Source organism: Equus caballus, chromosome 20 (genome assembly GCF_041296265.1).
Source record: "Equus caballus isolate H_3958 breed thoroughbred chromosome 20, TB-T2T, whole genome shotgun sequence".
NCBI classification, from domain to species: domain Eukaryota; kingdom Metazoa; phylum Chordata; class Mammalia; order Perissodactyla; family Equidae; genus Equus; species Equus caballus.
In genome coordinates, this window is record NC_091703.1 from 54849814 (window position 1) to 54868816 (window position 19003).

The window sequence follows — 19003 nt, forward strand, 5'->3', positions numbered from 1 at the left end:
GTTATTTGTAGTAAACATTTGCAAATCAACGAATGTCTCTTGTTTTCTTAATTGTTAGCTGCTTGGAAATTTAGAAAAGTCAGGTAAACTTGTTATCTTGTAAGTATCGTTCAGACCACAGTGGCATCTCTAACTTCCATCTTGCTTCTTAAATGCATGAAGATTCACGTTGGCTGGCTATGTGTGTACTTCATTGTAAAATACTGGACATTTTCCTCTTAACTCAGTTGTTTTAAGATGACTGCATGGCCTGGAGGCTTATTTTGTTATGTGTTTGTCAGATGTTCAGATCCTGCACTCCCTGCAGAATGCTTTTCTGTGAATTGCATTTTAAGTTGTCAGGAATTCTGAAAGACGTAACTTGGCAGTTCATCTGTCACTAAATTCTAGCGAATTGGAGTGAATTCTGAGTTTGTTCGCATGATTCTCTCTCTAATGGAAAGGGTAGATGTGCTGTATTTGCTACGTGTGGCATGCTTCTGATTTTTCAAGCCACTTGTGTCTTTTATTTCTCATCCTGTTGCTTAAGTGTGTGTGCTTCTGGGAAAAGGAGGCTTCCTAAAAGACTCATATATTTGGTGGAGGGAAGAATTAAGCAGAAGAGACTATTGTGGTACGATCTGTGGAGGAGGCAGTCCATAGACGTGTGATCCTGGTGTGATGAAAGAGAGCCAGTAGCTTCATACCAGTCCCCTGCCAAATCTTAGATTTAAACAACTTCCATCAGAAAGAGTTTCTGGCTGGAAGAAATTGAGCGTATATCCAAGTTTGGAGTCCAGACTTTTGTCTCCACTGAGTCACAGTGAAGATGACCCTAACTCCTCCCACTGCATCCCACCTGTCCAGTCAGATGGCACGGTGGGTTTGCAGACCTTTCCTCAAAACTTTTATCCGGCAATATGTGAACGTTCCTTGCCCACGAATGTTAATTGCGACATTCAGAAATGCCTATGGTGAGAGAGTATTCCTTTTGTGGGTAGCTTTCTGCCTTCTTCTTATTACATTTAAAAATTTAGTGTCGGTTCCCATCATATTCTAAATTGAATTATTGATAAATGCGATAATATAAAACCTAAAAATATTAGAATAAAATATAGTTGGCCATTGGATTTCAAGATGGAGGAGGCACTCCTAAACTAGAAAGAGGATAGAAGTTATTAAAGACACAGTTAATGGGTTTGTCTACATGAAAATTAGATTTCTGATCTTCAAGAAGGGCAAGACAGCTGCGGGCAGGGGCCGTTCACAGCATCGACGACAGAGGAGGTCTCTCCTTACTCTCCTAGAGCCTCTTTCAGTTCACTCAGGAAAAGAGGCGCCCGCTGTAGAGAGCCGAATAAAAAGAAAAGCTGAGAACCCCCCACGAGAACCGATAACTGATTCAGAGGAGAAAAAATGGAAATAGCTATTAATGTGAAAAAATTTTATCCCTATCATTATTCACAAAAATGTCAATTAAAGCACTTTCACCTATCAAATTTTCAAGATTTAAACAAAATTAATGTACCAAACGTTGGTGAGAGTACAGGAAAGTGCGTATTATCATGGAAGTATAAGTTATTTGGCTTCTCTGGAAGGGCGTATGGTAATATTATTAAAAGCTTTAAAACTGTGCATACCCTTTGATTCTGCAGTTCCACTTCTAGGAATTTATCCTAAGAAAACAATTATGGATATACACTGAGAATGATGCCTGAGAATATTTTTCTCAGTACATATGGGAACAGCTCACATGTTCCAGGCGCCATGCCAAGCATGTACAGGGGCCGCTAACATGTGCCAGGCACTGCGCCGAGTGTTTCCTGCTTATTCTTGTCTAATTGTCACAACAGTTCTGTGAAGTATAGGTAAATCATTATCAACATTTAACAGATTGTGAAACTAAGACTCAGAGTGGTTAAGTAACTTGCCCAAGATCACACAGCAAAGAAATGGTAGAACCTATTAGCAGTGTCTAATATCGGCAATTTGTTAAGTAATCTGTGACACATCTGTAGAATGAAATAATTATATGGTCACTGAGAATCCTTTGAGAAACATAGTGACATGGGAAAACATTTTTGATCATGAATAAACAAAAGTGGTAAAGATTATAGTGTTGGTCCTAATTTTGTTAAAGTGTATATGTATAATCACAAATGCCTGGCAATAATACTGAAAGAATATACCTCGAAATGTTAATACTGATGTCCCTTTGTGGTAGGATTTGGTTTCAGTTATTTTTTCATTGTGCTTGTGTGTGTGTGTGGTTTTTATTTTTCAATCAACGTAAGTTACTTTTTTAGTTAGAAAAGAATGCCATAGGTATTAGTGGATATTTTGATGTCAGTGGCCCAACAATTCAGAGTCCCAAAGCCACATGATTTCCAAAATATTTATCAACTAGGGAGCATTTGAGTAATTTGCCGCAGATGTTGATGGGAAAGGCAAAAATAGTCTTTGGTTTCTGAAATTACACATCAAATTATTTCTGTTCAAGTTATATTTTGACCAGATTTTGCTTGGATGTTTTCCTTTTTGCCAATGAAATGTGGGTTCAGTTTTGTTACAAATAATCTAGAAAGGCAGATACTGAAGGAAGCTGAAAGTTCCTTTACACTTAGAGCAGACATTCTCAAATTGGAAGGTAGGCCTTCTCTTTGAATCGTTGAGTCTGTCTGATTATCTCCTCTGGGCTGATGTCACCTGCAGGCTGTTAATACTTGGGAAAGTTGACCTGACTAACAGTTTGTCCAGTGACCTCCAGGTCCCGTCTCCTTGAGCTGGGTTAGACCAGGGCTGACGAGTTAAGGACAGTATCGTCTGGAATTAAGAGAGACAGAACAGCCAAACAAGGCTTCTCAGCCACTTTCTGTAATTCTCAGAGAATCCGAGTCCAGCCCCTTGTGTTCTGGGAAGGTGCTATTATGTGGTTTAAGGGAGTTTAAAAATATCAGCTTCCTACGTAACCAGTAATAAGTTATTTAAACAGTGACCCTTCTTCCCAGAATTTCTGAGCGATATAGACATTTTATCCTGATGACCACTAGGGAACCTGTAAACTCTGCCTCCCGAACCCAAAAGAGAGCAAAAATACCTGCGATGGATAATGCAATACTGAACTCAGCGCACTTCTTCACGATTATTAACTGGAAATGTCACTGTGGTCCCTTGTCAGGAAGACAGTGTTTTCAAAGCAGTTCAGGTGCGTTGAAGGAAGAGCTCGCTGGCGTCAGCACAGTTCCAGCAACATCACAGGCCGTCGAGTGTTGACTGAGCTCATCGTTTCCATCTGGGATTTTCACTTCTTAGGAAAACAATAGCTACCACATTTATTTGGCAGCAGCAATAGGCCAGGTTCTATGATGGGCACTAAATTATGTATGTGGTTTCGTTTAATTTAATCCTTATTGTTACTTTTGGTTGAAGTAACATAGCCGAACCCGCAAAACATATGACGGAGTGTAGCCCAGGTCTGTGTGTTTTCCAGGCATCGAGTCCCTCCCTTGCACCGCATCCTCCTCTGCCGTCTGTGAAGCGCTCCATGTTTGGAGTGACAGTTTCGACTGCGTCATCATCTTTTCTAAAAGCCAAAGGTCCCAGCCGTCCCTTCCTGGCTGGTCTGTTTGTGTGACCGTTTGCCTGGGACAACGCGTGCTGTGACGGGTGGTGAAGGCATCTGCAGCACACTCTGCGACGACAGCTCCCTTGTGGGCGTTGTTGTCCCACAGCCACGGCCGGTGGAGATCAGGAGGGCGTCTGCCTGCTTTGACAACCCGGCGCGGAACGCCTGGGCGGCTCTTGAATACAATTGCTTTCCACCCCTTGGCGTCTCAAATGGGTGTGAGATTAGAGTGGGAAAGGAAAAAAAAAATAAACCAGACTGTAAGCACAGTCGACAGCTCACAGGCTCCATGGGGGTTCACGTTATTCCCCCCAAATACTTAAGGGATGTTAACTTGTCCAGAACTTTTATTGCTCTGACAACTTTTGAAGCTCTCTTTGAGCTGCTTGAATTAGTTAATTAATTAATTTTGAATAGATAGTGTATGCACATGATACAGATTGAAAATGCTCACATAATATAGTAGTAGGGCCCCAAAACAGATATTCTACAGGTGGCTGGGGCAGTGGACAGCTTCCTGGCATAGTGCCCAAAATCGCCATGCAGCCTCGGCTCTATGCACCCACCCTCCAGGAGCCTGCTGTCCTATCCTGAGGGTCACGTGGGTGAATAACCGGTATCATCTGCTTTGCCTCCCTGGAGTGCAGATAAATCTTGTCTCTGCAGAGCCACGCCTCGATGTCAGGGTTGAGGCTCCAGCCTCAGCCACCGCTGACCTGAAGGGCTGCCTCGTGGCTCACAGGCCTGTCACTGAGCCCAGACCCCCATGCAGGTTCCCCTCCGCATGGGGTGGGTCGGGCGTGGGTCCCCTCCATGGGGACCTTAGGTATTCCTTCTCTTGAGTAGATCTTTGCTGGGATCATCTGAGTTTATCAGAGAATCTAATGAGGTCAGTCCTCAACACTCTGGGTTTCGATTCCTCTCCTTCCATGCTATTCCTGAGCACCTGAGTAAAACTGATGATTCCATTCCTCAAGGGAAGGAAGAATGCCAAGCCCCACAGAAGATCCTGTCACACATCTCTTTTAGGACCTGATTTTGGGGCCCTATGTTTACACAACACGAGAGGCCATTCTAGTGATTCTCACTAGAAAAGAGGAGAGTTTTGTGGTCTCCACTGATACACATAGCAGCAGATAATAACTTTACGTAGCAGGCTTTCACTAGTAAGTAAGTAAATAAATAGAAGTGTGTAGACACACCTAAATGAGCAGTGTTGGTAGGTAGTAGGCTTCACTGTGGGTAGACAGGATGGGTCCTGTGCTTACCAAGCACCCTAATTATGTGTAAGCATGCGAATTAAACAGGAGCTCAGGCAAACGATCTGTCAGAGTTTGTATAGACCATCATTATGAAAGAAACTCAGAGAGCAGTGTATCACCATGGACCAGCGGGTTCTGGCGAGACTTCATGGGGTGGAGGATGTTTAGCTAATTTTGGATGATTGGTGAGATTTAGAAAGACAGAAGAGCATTTCTGTAAGAAACAGTGGGACTGAAAATACAAGATGTATTTTAGAGGACAGAGAATAAACCAGATTTGCTGGAATAGGAAACATGAATACTGAGAAGTAAGGGGACACTACATATCCGGGTGTTTTCCGGGTGACTAGAGACGAATGTTAGTCGGTATTTTCTTATATGTTTTTCTTTTACATGCATTATGGTTAAATACTGTGGTTAAATATATTATTTCCAAATCTTTATATTAAGCCCTAAGGGAAGACATAATAAGATTGAGCATGAAGGTAATTATGTAGCAATTTCATAAATATAGATTCTGCTTTTAAAGATAGATACATATATTAAACAGATGTATAAATAGCAGAGGGCAGAAGACACGTTCAGATATTCCTGAAGAGTCAGGCCTCTCGCCCCTGCTCGCCGGGGTGGCTCCGGGTGTCTCTCCATGTGTCAGAGAGCCGTCAGTGGGTTCCTTCAGGAGCCTTTCCTGGCAGTCGCTCGTAGTCAGGGTAGGAGGGCAAGAAGAATGTGGGACTGTGCGGAGTCCTGCAGTGTTGTGTCTGCGATCAAGTTATTTTTCCACCCCCTCGGTTCAGCTTTCCTGACTGCAGGGACGACAGCCAATTTGTTCAAGAGAATCGTTGAATTCTTTTGTGTTTATATTCTTTTTTGACGACCAGACTCATACCTTTGAATTGCTTACTTAAAAGAAATAAAAAAAAAAAAGGAAGAAATGGTAATCGAATTTGGTGTGGATGCAGCTACTGACACAGGCTTTTACCAGCAGGGCACAGCTGAGGAGACTAGCATATGTGTTTACCAAATTCACTTTTTGCTACAGTGTTGTCAATTTTGTATTTGTCAAAGGAAAATGAATTTACCAGATTAAGTTGTAATGAAAAAGCTATTAAAAGATGTACGATGGAAATTTGGGCACTGCATCCTCTGTTGGATGGTGCTCTTTTTTCTTTTAGATGAATTGAAACACTGAAAACACTGAAGTTAATATAATATGCAGGTCTTCACAGGTGTGTGCACGCATGCGCATGCTCACAAGAGAGATCAATCGATCTTTGGCCTAACTTCGGAAACCTAGAATTCTTAACCTTCCATATAACCAAGTAATATGTGTCTGGCCCTGTGTAGCTTGGTGAACATATTCAAAAGATGCAGTTGCATTAGATAGCAGTGGACAATGGCTTTCTTTTCAGAAAGAAGTTTTTGAACTGTATTGTTTATTTTCTTGGTGTAATTTAGAACATGAATATTTTGCAGAGATTTTTATGATCTTACTGGGCCACTCTGTTTTGTGTGATCTAAATAAATCTTAGTTGGTCATCAATGAGACTTGAAATCATGTGGTATAATTTTATATGGCATCCTTTTCGTGCCATTTGATAAACAAGATGCTCCAGTCCCGCCTCCATCTCCCAAAAAACCTGGGAAAAAGATGTGGTTTCTTTCCTGTTGCAGATTGGCGGGTGCTGTGGCCTCACCGTGTTCTGTGTGCGCGACAACAGACTAACCCGGATACCTGCAGAGGTGTCACAGGCCACAGAGCTTCACGTCCTGGATGTGGCAGGGAACAGGTAAGCATGGTCTGCTCGCTTTGCTGGAGAGAGAGGCGTGTGTTCATCCCCTCGCTTTCGCCATGCGTCTCTGCTGTCTTGCATTTGCTGCCTCTTGTAGCATAAACACTGATGAGTCCAATGACCTGGCCCCAGCAAGTTCCTAGTCCAGGAGCTGGAGTGATTGAGCCCGTGGAGGGGGAAGGCCAGAGCAGCCCTGGCGGGGGGTATGCGTGTGTGGAAGTGCTTCCCCAAATGGCAGCAGAGTGATGTCGGACGTGAGGGAAGGAGCACAGCCTGAGACCAGAGACTTGGGGTTCCCCTGAGCTTGTCACTACCTTTCCCACATCATCATGGGCCGTAGCATTTCCCCAGTGAAGAATGAGCCTGAGGGAGTCCAAACTAGCTTTTTTAAATTTAAACATTGGCACCTGAGCTAACATCTGTTGCCACTCTTCTTTTTCTCCTCCCGCTCCCCCCTCCCTCCCTCCTCTCCCCCACCTCTTCCCCCCCCCCCACCAAGCCCCCAGTACGTAATTGTGTTTTCTAGTTTTGGGTCCTTCGAGTTGTGGTATGTGGGACGCCACCTCAGCACGGCTTGACAAGCGGTGCCATGTCCGCGCCCAGGAATCAATCTGGTGAAACCCTGGGCCACGAAAGCAGAGCCCGCATGCGATCTTAACCACTCGGCCACGGGGCCAGCCCCCGAACTAGCTTTTAACCAGGGATCTTGATATGCTCTGCTGGTGACTCAACCCCTGAAATTGTAAAACCAAACTGTGTTCAGGGACACTTTTCTGGTGAGAGGATCGACAACTAGTGTTGGAATTGCCGAGTGATTCATAATCCGAAATGAATCAAAGAGCCACCAACCTGGCATCTCCAAGGTCACAGCAGCGCCATTTTTCCAGTCCTGGGGTCAGAGGTCGTATTAGACTGCCTCCCAGTTTCTAGATAGGCCTTCCCTTCACCTTTACGCAATATGGATTCATTTCAGCCATTCCGAGCTAATGTCACCACCTCTGATGTCATCTGCACTTTCTTCTGCCTGAGCCCACACAAGCTCTTCTTTCTCCCTGGGGACCCTCTATCTCCCGACTTTTGTTCTTCCTCACTCGCTTTTACTGTCTCCAGGACGCCCCTTCTCTCTGAGTCTGCGTTTTTGAATTAGCCCTAACCCAGCACCCACAGCACCACAGGATAACCGCCTATTCAGTGTGTGTCACCTCCTAAACCTGAAGTCACCGAAAGTCAGACGTTATGGTTTATGTGTCATTGTGTAATTTCTCCCTTCCCAGTGCCTGACATATAATTGATACCTCATAAATATTTGTCGGCCGAATGAAAATGTTAAAAATGTTAGTTTTGCCGAATGAATAGCAGGCCACTGTGAAATGCCTTGTATTGCAGGTTGCATTGCCAAAGGAATTTAAAAAATGCTTCAAGTGTTATATAGTTAGAGAGGAGAGAAAGTGCTCGACCAGGGGAGGGTGAGCGGTGACTGTGAATGACACATTCTACTGCCAGCAGTCTGCAGAGCATCTGGGGACTGTGACCCAGTGCCGAGTAGCTGGTCACCTAGGTCAGGCACAAGCCACCATTTTTCATTCTTGCTAATGGATTACGGACAGCAGTGCTAAATGAACAGCAGCGCTCGGCTGGAATCTGGTGATGAGTTATGGCCTCAGGGAATGCTCACCTTTTTAATGCTTTCAGGACATCTTGATAGATTCTTAAGACCACTAACTGCTTCCTGGGACTCAGGATTAATGGGAGTTGGATGCGGAATTTCTGCTGGACTAAGCCTAGCAAGATCCGGCTTGAGCAGGGTGGTTCTTGCCTGACCTCTGACCTCCAGCGCCAGAAACTCAGGGACTCCAACCCCCTGGTTCTTGCCACACTGGCGAGCATGAATTTGCATCCCGAAGTCTGGAGCAGAAAGATGGCTCTGACGTCGAAAAACTTTTTTTCACATGAATGAAAGCCCCATTCTCCAGTTCTCGGAAGAAGAGAGAGTTAAATGTTTATTATGTTTGGGCTGGGGTGGAGAAAATCCAATTAAAAAGTCGAGTTCCATAGCTCTCATCTGAGTAAGTTAAGTGTGGCATTTAGTTCATGTATATGTAGATTCATAACTAGATTTTAAGCTTACTAAAATATTTAATTACTGCTTGTTTAAAGTATCAGTGTAGAAACTAATAAAAGAGAGGCTACCATGTCAGCTTTTTAGCTTGTAGAAATGCCACACCAAGGGAAGTCATACTAAATACAACAGAAGTTCCTGCCTCTTCTCTCAAGCGTATAGCAATAGCAAATGGCACAGGGAGGCTACAGGTTAGGTTCCAAAAGCTTTCCTTGCCACGTTTGGTAGGATGCATTATAGCCAGGATAACTATAGAATGCCAGGTGGAAACTAAGTATCGAACCTTCTGGTACAGTGACAGAGTTAGTGTCTTGTATGATCAGCCACCCATGATCACAGAAGACACGTTTACTTAACTCGTGGACTCTCCTGTCGGAATAGTCACCAAGGACACAAAATCGGGTATTTGAGGATCTTCCCTGAAGTATCAGTAGTACCAGATACTAGAAACAATGGCTGTCGATGTGGAAATAGTTTATACCTTTGAATTTTATGACCCAAAGAATTAAATGAAAAAGATGTTGAAAGCTATCACCTCACACCTGTTAGAATGGCTATCATCAAAAAGACAAGAGATAAGAAGTGTTGGCTAGGTGTGGAGCAAAGGGGACCTTTGTGCACTGTTGGTGGGAATGTAAACTGGTGCAGCCACTATGGAAAACAGTGTGGAGCTTCCTCAAACAATTAAAATAGAACTACCACGTGATTTGGCAGTCCCACCTCTGGGTATTTATCCAAAGGAATGGAAATCAGGATCTCAAAGAGCTGACTGCACTCCCATGTTCACTGCAGCGTTATTCACAACAGCCAAGATAAGGAAGCAACCTAAGCATGCATCAACAAATGAGTGGATAAAGATGTGGGTGTGTGTGTGTGTAAAATGGAATATTATTCAGCCATGAGGAAAAAGGAAATCTTGCCATTTGTGACACCATGATGGACCTTGAGGGCATTATGCATGAAATAATTGAGGCAGAGAAAGACAACTGCTATATGATCTCACTTATATGTGGAATCAAAAAAGGAGAACTCATAGAAACGGAGACGAGTATGGCGGTTGCCGGGGGTTAGGGGCTGGAGGAAATGAGGAGATGTTGGTCAAAGGGTATAGATTTCCAGTTATAAGGTGAGTAAGTTCTGGGAATCTAATGTACAGCGTGGTGACTGTAGTTAACAATACTGTATGATGTCCTTAAAAGTTGCTAAAAGAGTAGATCTTAAATGTTCACACACAAAACATGGTAATGTGAGGTGATGGAGGTGTTAACTAAGCTGACTGTGGTAATCATCTCACAGCATCTAAGTGTATCAAATCATCATGTTGTACACCTTAAACTTAGCCTATGTTCTGTGTCAATTATATCTCAATAAACCTGGGAAAAATAAAAAATATTAAAGGACAAAACACGACACAGCAGCGTAGCCATGCTGTGCAATACCAAGCAGTTAAAGAATGAGATATTTCTCTGCCTCGTGACACAGACGGAGGCCCATGATGCCACGTGAGAGGAGCAAGTGTTGAACATACGTCGTACTCTTCTTATTTTTGTTTTTAAAAAAGCTTGTCTATGCGGTACACAAAATATTTGAGGTAGTTCTAGAGGAGGGCTAGAGATTTGAGGTTACAGGCGGCTTTCACTTCAGGTATTTTGGTATTGTGTAAATTTGTTCACTGATTATGTTCTCTATTTGTATATATCTTTAAACATTTTTGAAAACTTTTCTTAAACCTGAAAATTCTGGTTAGGAGGTAAAGAACAGGGGGAACATTCGGTTGTAGGAAGTATTCAGCCATAGGAGACGTGGGCATCACATTAATCGGTAGGCTGTGCACAGTTGTTAAATGAGCCTGCCGGCGCCGTGCCTGTGATCGTTCAGAGGTGGGGAGGCCACTGCAGGTCGGGCTGGCTGTGGATATAACTGGAAACGAGAGGCTCACAGTTTGCTTACTCAGTTGCCTTAGTCCTTGTGCCGTTGATGTAAACAGTAACCACAGGCTTTTTATTTCTGGGGGATGTGGTCCTAAATAGATCACGAAGATGGGTACAAATGGGGCTGTGGTTTCTTGTGTTGATTCTGTAGTGTACAGAAGCTACCAGAATAAACCAAAAGTGTATTATTAACTCCCCTGGAAAGCAGGAATATAGATATTTTTATCTGTTTTCCGACTTGTATCTGGGATGGTTCACCCAAGAGAGGCAGAAGAGTGTGTGTTTTTCCCCAGGCTCTGGTGAGGTCAGGCCAGCCTGCAGAATCTCTGTGCCAAGCGGACAGGGAACAGGGCCTTGTTTCCTCTTCGACATGGTTGGGAACACCTTTGTCCACGAGGCGCTCGTGGACCAGCTCACTGTGGGGTGTGCTAGGTCGGCAGCAGCCACATTCAAGCTGGCACTTTAATTCTTTGCAGGAAAATTCGTGTTTTAGACAACTCATTCATCTCGTGTGGCTTGGGTGAAAATGATTATGAGATCTGTTATTGTAGAGTCTGGTAATTTATTTGAGCTTTTCCCATATGATTTGTCATCCTTAGAAGCTGGTATTTATTGTCGATGCTCTGGTTAGCCTGTTATTTATCCCTTCGCCTTGGCATTTAGCTGGGAAACCAGTTATTAGCCTGAGAAAGCACGCTGACCATGTTGGAGTATCTGTGTTTTGTGCCAGCTTTCAAATCTTGATTTTTTTTTTCTTTATGCTCTCATGATTGAGAAAAGTAGAGATGCTGACTGTAGATTTCTTGCCCAAGACCTTGAAACTTTACACATTCTGGAGGATGTTAGCTTAACTCCTTTTTAAAAAGAAATAAGAACAACTTTCAAAAGAAATTATCCTTTTCTTCAATAAAATGAAAAAGAGTTTGTACTTTAAGCTTTCACAGTATATTAGAATATTCTTTGAAAAGTCCTTGTCACGGCGCCTGGCAAATACATCTCATGTCTTGAACTCCCTTGCATTTGGGTATATGTGTGACAGCCTTTGGGAAGAGGGAGAGATTTCAATTGCTGTCCCGCTCAACCAATACCTCAGAATAGGGAGACGTGGCGTCGTGAATCTGCTGTTCCCTCGCATCCCCTTGGGCATCCTTCTCATGGTATGAGCGCGTCCACTGGGTGCATTCTGAGATTTAAAAATATGTATTTCTCACCCAATTTGGTTTTCATGAGTGAAATACTGTAGTGTGCGATGCAGAGCATCTTTTCAGGGGGTATTAATGTATGCCGTTCTCCTGGAAGCGTTCACTGATTGTAGAGCCCAATGCCCATGGCTGGTGCACTTCCCCTGTCCTTATTTCCGCGATGCTGCACCCAGTGCCTGGTGTGACGGATCAGCCTTCACTGAGCGAACTGTTAGGAAAAGAAAATATTTTCTCATCTCCGCAACTAGTACTTTGAAAATCTTTTGCAAAGCACATTAATTGTTCTTATGAAAAGTTTGTTAACAATGCATTTATTGTTAATACTCTGTATTCACTTTTGATAATTTTTTGCTTTATTTGTTAAAGTGACTTAACCAGTGTGTGCTTACATTTCACTTTGATTAGCTTTACAATATTGGAGTACAGCTTCTTTTTCGTATCTCTGCCTAGAATTCCAGCTTATTTCTCCTAAGTCTGTCAATTCAAAAGGGTGTATATGTCTGATCGTGCAGTGTGAATCTGTTGGTAAGATGTGTAGGTGGATCTCCCACATATGTTAACTGGAGTTTCATAAAAGAAGAACCCCAGGAATATATGTTGTAATGTAATTTCTTATGGAATTAATGGACCAGAGATTTCTTTTAAGAAGAACAGAATGTGATTAGTTTATTATTATCTAGCTTATGGAGTTACTTCTAAGATTAATCCATAATTTAATACATGAAGCCATCCTTGGAGTGAGAATACTTGACCAAATATAACCTTAGGTTCTTTAAAACTTAAATTCCTGGTATCTACAGAGGTTTGACTGTTTTCAAAGTGAATTAGTAGCCTTGTGTAAAGCATTGGTTTTTACTAAAGCGGTGTTTCACCCTCTGCTCTGGGAGCATCTTGGGCCAGGTAATTCTCTGTTGTGGGGGCTGTCCTATGTGTTGTAGGATGTTTAGTGACATCCATGGCCTCTACCCACTAGAGGCCACCCCAAAAATGTCTACAGATATTGCCAGATGTCCCCAGGGGCAGAATTGCCCATGGTTGAGAACCACTGCACTAAGTCACCTTTGGCAAGTACCATGTACGTATGATTTCCAGAGGTGGCTTTTACTAAATAGATTTAACTGGTCACAGCCAATCTGTCAAACATCTGTGCAAACAAATATAAAACTGATCTTTAGGTGTCACATTACCGTTTTTAAACTGCTTTAACATGTACTATCTCATTTGAAACTGAAACACTGTGATGTGGATATTAATTATCACGTAGGAGTCTGAGAAGCGGGAGTGTCTAGAAACTGGAAGATAAAAGTTTAAAATGGAATACCTAAAATAACCCCCCTAGAGAAAGCAAGCGGAGTCCATGAAAAAAAATCTTTTAATCTTTATTTTAACTGCAACTTAGACTTTTTGGCACCTCAGGCGTCTCCTTCCTCTTGGCTGAAAATGGGTGATCCCACGGCCTCCTAGCAGCCCTGTCAGCAAGGCTCTTGCTGTTGACTTAGTAAGGACTCCAGCTTCCAGGTCCTTCCACGGTTGCACTGGCTTCTTTTTTCCTCTTTAAGTTGAACCCTCCTAGTACAAGACTGAATGATACGTTCTGTAATTTCCTCTGTTTTTGCCTGTGGCCTGGAGGTGCTAATGAGAGAGGCCGCAGCAGAAAAGGGAAGCCCGGGAACCTGCTGAAGAGTCTGCTTGCAGAGAGTGAATCAAGGACCTGATAAACGCAGCATCTTTTTCATATTGAACACAATCCCGGGAGGTCGTTGTTTTGATCTGTTTCCTGTTTTTATTGACAGGAATTGATTTAATTGCAAAGTTTGAGGTTCTGATGGCTCCTTTTGTTTTGAATTAGGTTGTTGCACCTGCCATTATCCCTGACCACCTTGAAGTTGAAGGCTCTGTGGTTATCTGACAACCAGTCCCAGCCCCTCCTCACGTTCCAGACAGACACAGACCACGCCACAGGAGAGAAGGTTTTAACCTGTGTCTTACTCCCTCAGCTGCCTTCTGAACCCACTTGCCCAGGTGAATTTAAGGACAGTATCCACATGACTGCAGGAATGAGGAGCAGCTTGTATCTATCCATAAGACCTCTTACTCCCACATGTGACTGTATTCTGTCTAATCTGCCCGAAGGGCCAGCCCGGGTGAGGTCATAGTGGGTCTCCTCTGGGAAGGCTGCCTGCATCTTTGCAGAGCAAGTGCGCTCAGACCTGTTTATCATGTCTGAAAGTCCTCATGCAGCCCTTTGGTTTTGAACTGTAGCTAAGGCTGAAAATACAAATACTCCTAAAAAAAGATAATAAGGTCACTTAAAATCCAAACTGATCATTTAGAGGATTAGTATTGAACATCACTGGCAAGCTGTTTTTAAGCCAGAGAATTGTTTTGAGTCATTGTACCTTTGTTTTGTAAATTATATGTAGTTTTTAAAAATATTCACACTAACGTCAAATTGCTACTGTGGGTCCTTTTCAGAGAGCTGGGCTTGATAGAAGAGAGCTAGAGTGCTCTGGGAGAATGGGAGTCCCCAAGTGGAAGGGCTCCAAAGCCACCTTGCCGATCCCAGCTGTGTTAGATGAGCTTTTAAGAAACTGAAATAAAAATGTGGTAGAAAGTATTACTTAGAAAAGTGCTAGTATATAACACATCCAGCCTCATCACTGCCGTGAGTTAGTGTATAGAGAAAAAGGATTCTGTAAATTATTATGACATTCTGTAATGAAATATTAAACATCTTTAGCAGATTTTTTTGGTATGACCTCAGAGTTATGCATCATTGAAAAGAATGGCACCCCCGTCCCGGGCCTTTTTCATGTTGTTTTTGATTTTTTAAATTACTGCCTAGCCGTTGCCAGTCACGGGAACCCACCTGCCTTCCCTGCTGACGCGCTCTTTGTCGTGACAGAGAACCTGGCTCGCTGTGGCGCCCTGGAGAGCTTGGTGAACGATGTCTCCGATGAGTCCTGGAATGAGCGCGCGGTGAACAGAGTCAGTGCCATCCGATTTTTGGAAGATGAAAAAGATGAAGAAGACAACGAAACGGTATGGAAAGGGGGATTATCGGCCTCCACGGAAGTTCAAAATTTAAAAGCGTTCCAAGATGAATGGCATCTAAAAAGGATTTCTTTTATTTTCAAATAGTCTATTCTCTGTTTTGCCTTCAGCATTTAAGAATTTTTTTGTAGAAGATAAAACTAGGTACTTCTGGGTACCGATTCAGCAAACGTATATAAGGCAAATGGCACTTCTGGTTTCTTTGTTTGAATAGTTTATGGCACTTCTTTTTCCTTGCTTCTGATAGTTGCCCTCCTGCCAACACTGTTTTCTTGAAATTGATGGGAAATTTTTCCTTTTCTGTTGTTCCCAGTGAAATAAGTCTCTTCTCGTCCTCCACCTGTGTTTGTAGCTGTACCACGGGGACTCCATTCACGATTCGTGATGTGACTTAGCTTGCCTTCTCTTGCGCTGGACTTTTCTCTCTTCCTCATGTAACCATTCTTCTCGTCACCCCCATGCAGGGTGCTTGTGATCTTAGTTGGGTTACTTCACAAGTTTTCATTCAGAAATCAGAAATAGATTTGAAAGAGCCGCTCAGCCTTCCTTTCATCAACACTTGAAAGTGTCTCTCAGCCGTCCCACATCTCCAGGGGTCAGTGACAGCTCTTGAAATCTTCCTGGAAGTTGACTTTGGCTTCTTAAACTCCTTGCACTAATTGAGATTTTCATAAGCAGAGCTTAGAGGGAGTACTTGCAGCCCTCAAAACAAAGGGTGGTTTTTAAATTACCGTCTGTAGTCTTTGTTGTTCCAGCTGTTTCCAAATGGGATTCTATCCATTTATAATAGGAGAGCGGGAAATAGGATTCAGGTATGACGAAATGACTTCAGCATGAACGACTCTTTAATGCTTACCTCACGGCTTCTCAGAGTGCGAGTATTTCCCCAGTTACTTCACTGCTTCAACAGTGTTCTTATTTTATTAACCTACTTTAGCTCCTCCTGAAACTCCTGGACAGACCATTTAAAAGATATAAATGCTGTTTTATGAGCTAAACAGCATGTAACTTGTTAAATAATGTAATTTAAAAAATATTGCCCATATTCTCTGACTTCACTTCCAGCACCGTGGTCTTTATGAAAAGAATGTGGACTTTCTTCAGTAGGTCATATAAATAGCACACACAGCAGCAAAATAAGAAAAGAAGTCCTTGTCTCTCGCCTCCCCTCTCTTCCCCTCCCATGCCTTAAGGGTTGAAGGAAGCCAGAACCACTTGTAGAACGTTATAGTGATTTTAATTTAGAATCTTTTACCCTTTATCTTTTTCTTCCTCCACACCCCATAATTATATCTTGTAAATCATTTATTTTTTTTTCTTACTGTTCATGGAACTTTATTTTTATCTTACACTAATCTCATATTTTGAAAGGTATTCTTTTATTCTGAAAGTAATCCTTCTGTCTTGACTAAATAAGTTATGTGCAACACTTTCATCTTCCATTAACTAGGGAGCAATTGATAAATGCCTGTAGCTCCAAAGAGAGCTTTTCCACCCCCCGCCCCAACTCGTAATCTCTGAGCAGGTAAGATTTGTATTGCAACGTTACCACCTCGAAGCTGTGCGCTTGAAAGAGTAATGGACTAAAACCAAAACACTCACTCCACTGTTTGTTTTTAGAGAACACTTCTGAGGCGAGCCACTCCACACCCAGGGGAGTTAAAGAATATGAAAAAGACAGTGGAGAATTTACGGAATGACATGAATGCTGCTAAAGGACTGGATTCAAACAAAAACGAAGTCAATCATGCCATTGACCGAGTGACCACTTCTGTGTAAGAATTTCACCTCCAGGTTTTACCTCCCGTGTCTTCCCCTGCTGTTGAGATGCTCCCATCTACTTCTGAGGAGCCTCCTGCAGTCCTTGGTCTTCAGCGGAGCCTGCACACCGTGTCCCCAGCTGGCGCGTGGGGACACTGCTCTCTCCAAGGAAGTGCCTTACTCAAATCCGTCAACCGGACGTTGCACCCGTGGTCTCCCGGCGCAGATTTTTTTTCCCCTAAATCTCAGTTGTTTGTAATAGGTAGAATACACTACTGTAAACATCTGACCTTTGTTTTGTCTTGTGTTGGGGTACGGGAGAGCAGGACGGGGAGTCCTCTTCCCTCCCATCGAGTGCTGGGACATTTTGAACCCCAGTTGTCTTGGACCTACTGCTGAGAGAGAGTTTTATGTATGGGGAAAAATTGATGCTTTTTTAAACCTTTTTTGGCAGCTCAGATGGTGTAAATTTAAAAATTTTTGTATAGATATTTCATAACAAAAAATATGTATTTCTTTTTTGTTATTTTATCTTGAAAACGGTACATATTTTAGTATTTGTGCAGGGAGAAAAAAAAAAAACCAGTCCTAAAGTATTTGTTTCTATTTGTACCATCCACTTGTGCCTTACTGTATCCTGTGTCATGTCAAACCAGCTGTACACAGCAGCGTCCTTGGGCAGTGAGATGAGACCAGGAATGTGGTACTTTTAAAGCAGTGTTGGATTTTAATCAGTGATCTACCTGGTGGATTTGTTTTTAACCAAAAAGAAGAGTTACCACCGAATTGTAAATTATGTCATTTGATTTTTTTTTTAAAAGATGAACCAAAGGATTAGTCTGCTAATATTTCATTTCTTACACTTTAACTTTTCATGAATGAGTCTTTTATAATGAGTACAGTGTCTGATTGTACCTACTTGGAAGGTATGTGCCATTTGTAAAATAAAATAGAGCAGAAAAGCACAAAAAGACAAAAACTGGTTCAGAAATTCAGTGGGTAAAATACATTATGTAGTGCAAAAGAAACTGATTTTTATTGAAGAAAGCTTTAAAAGTTTTATATCGAGATATAAAACCACAATAAAGCAAAATAACCTGCAACCATGTTAGAAACGTTGCTATCTTTACAAGTGCAATTTAATTTGTAAATAGAGTTGGAATCAAAGTGTAACAAAATATTGCTTCAAGTTTTAATTTTAAATCTGCTAACTTAAGGGGTGTAGGGTATGTTCTGGTGTGTTTCTGTTGATTTCCTTTTTTTGTATGATGCGTTAGAAGAAATGAACAGTGCCAGTCACTCTGTGGTGTAGAGGGAAACCACGCGGTTGGTTTCTTGTTTTCTCTCCATGAAATAAAGTCACCCTGGACATTAGCCATATAGCTCTTTAAAATTAATTATGACCTTGTGTGTTCTAATGACAGCAGGCGGCTGAGTTCTTTGACAATGTGCTTCCTTCCATTAAATATCAAACCCCTGGTCAGTGTTGAGTGACCTGCCTGTAGGACTCGCCTTCCCTCGTCCTTCTCGCTGACAGGACAGAACCCAGTGCTGCCTTCGGCTCTGGCTCATGACTTTGGGTTGTGGCTGTCTGCCTGCGTTGGAAACCTGCTTTCAAACCAACCGAATACGATACCTCCTCCTACTACTACTCAGTTGCTCACTGAGTCTGCTTTGCCTTTTAGGTGGTGTGTATATCTCGGTCTATTTTGAAACTATTTATTTATTTGGAAGGACATGGCACAGAAGTGGTTTTTGGCCTGTCAGTTTATGCCTTCTTCCCTAATCTGTGGGAACCCATTTTCTTTTCTCAATTTTAAGCTGTTAGCATACTCTGTTTTGTTTTATAAGGATGATGCCACTAACTCATGGGCTAGTAGATGAACAAATTGGTTTTATTTAAGGAGAATCTTGACCCTGAAGAAGAAACAGAACTTCTGGTGTTTTTTGTTTGTTTGTTTCCATATGTAAACCCCCTCTTTACCGCTCAGTTTATCATGGCTTTAGTGGACTGGAGGCGGACACAAAAGTGTGTGTGTTTAAATTTTTCTAGGAAATTTTAGGTACCTGATTATTTGTTTCCTTTGGCCTGTCTCCCTTCCTTCACATCCACCTGGGGTGTTTTTTTTTTTTTTTTTTTTTTTTCGGTTTTGGGGATTTGGTTCATTCCCCTTTCCTTGAGAGGGCGAAGTTATTCTGGGTGACCCTGCCATGCTCTTTACCTTCAGGATGCTGGGCCCGGACGTAGGCTTCACGAACACGTGCCAGCATCTCCAC

General features: G+C 42.5%; 1 protein-coding gene across 10 annotated transcripts in view; it reads left to right on the plus strand.

Moving 5' to 3' along the window:
- The window catches only part of LRRC1 (leucine rich repeat containing 1), a 126869-nt gene extending 108769 nt beyond the window's left edge, over positions 1–18100 (plus strand). For all 10 annotated transcript variants that reach the window (XM_023625101.2, XM_023625103.2, XM_070245694.1 and 7 more), the window contains 4 exons: positions 6541–6656; positions 13761–13933; positions 14817–14953; positions 16586–18100. In XM_023625101.2, the coding sequence (XP_023480869.1) occupies positions 6541–6656; positions 13761–13933; positions 14817–14953; positions 16586–16744 (585 nt within the window). In that variant the 3' untranslated portion in view covers positions 16745–18100. The remainder of the gene's footprint in view (positions 1–6540; positions 6657–13760; positions 13934–14816; positions 14954–16585) is intronic.
- Positions 18101–19003: the final 903 nt, after the last annotated feature.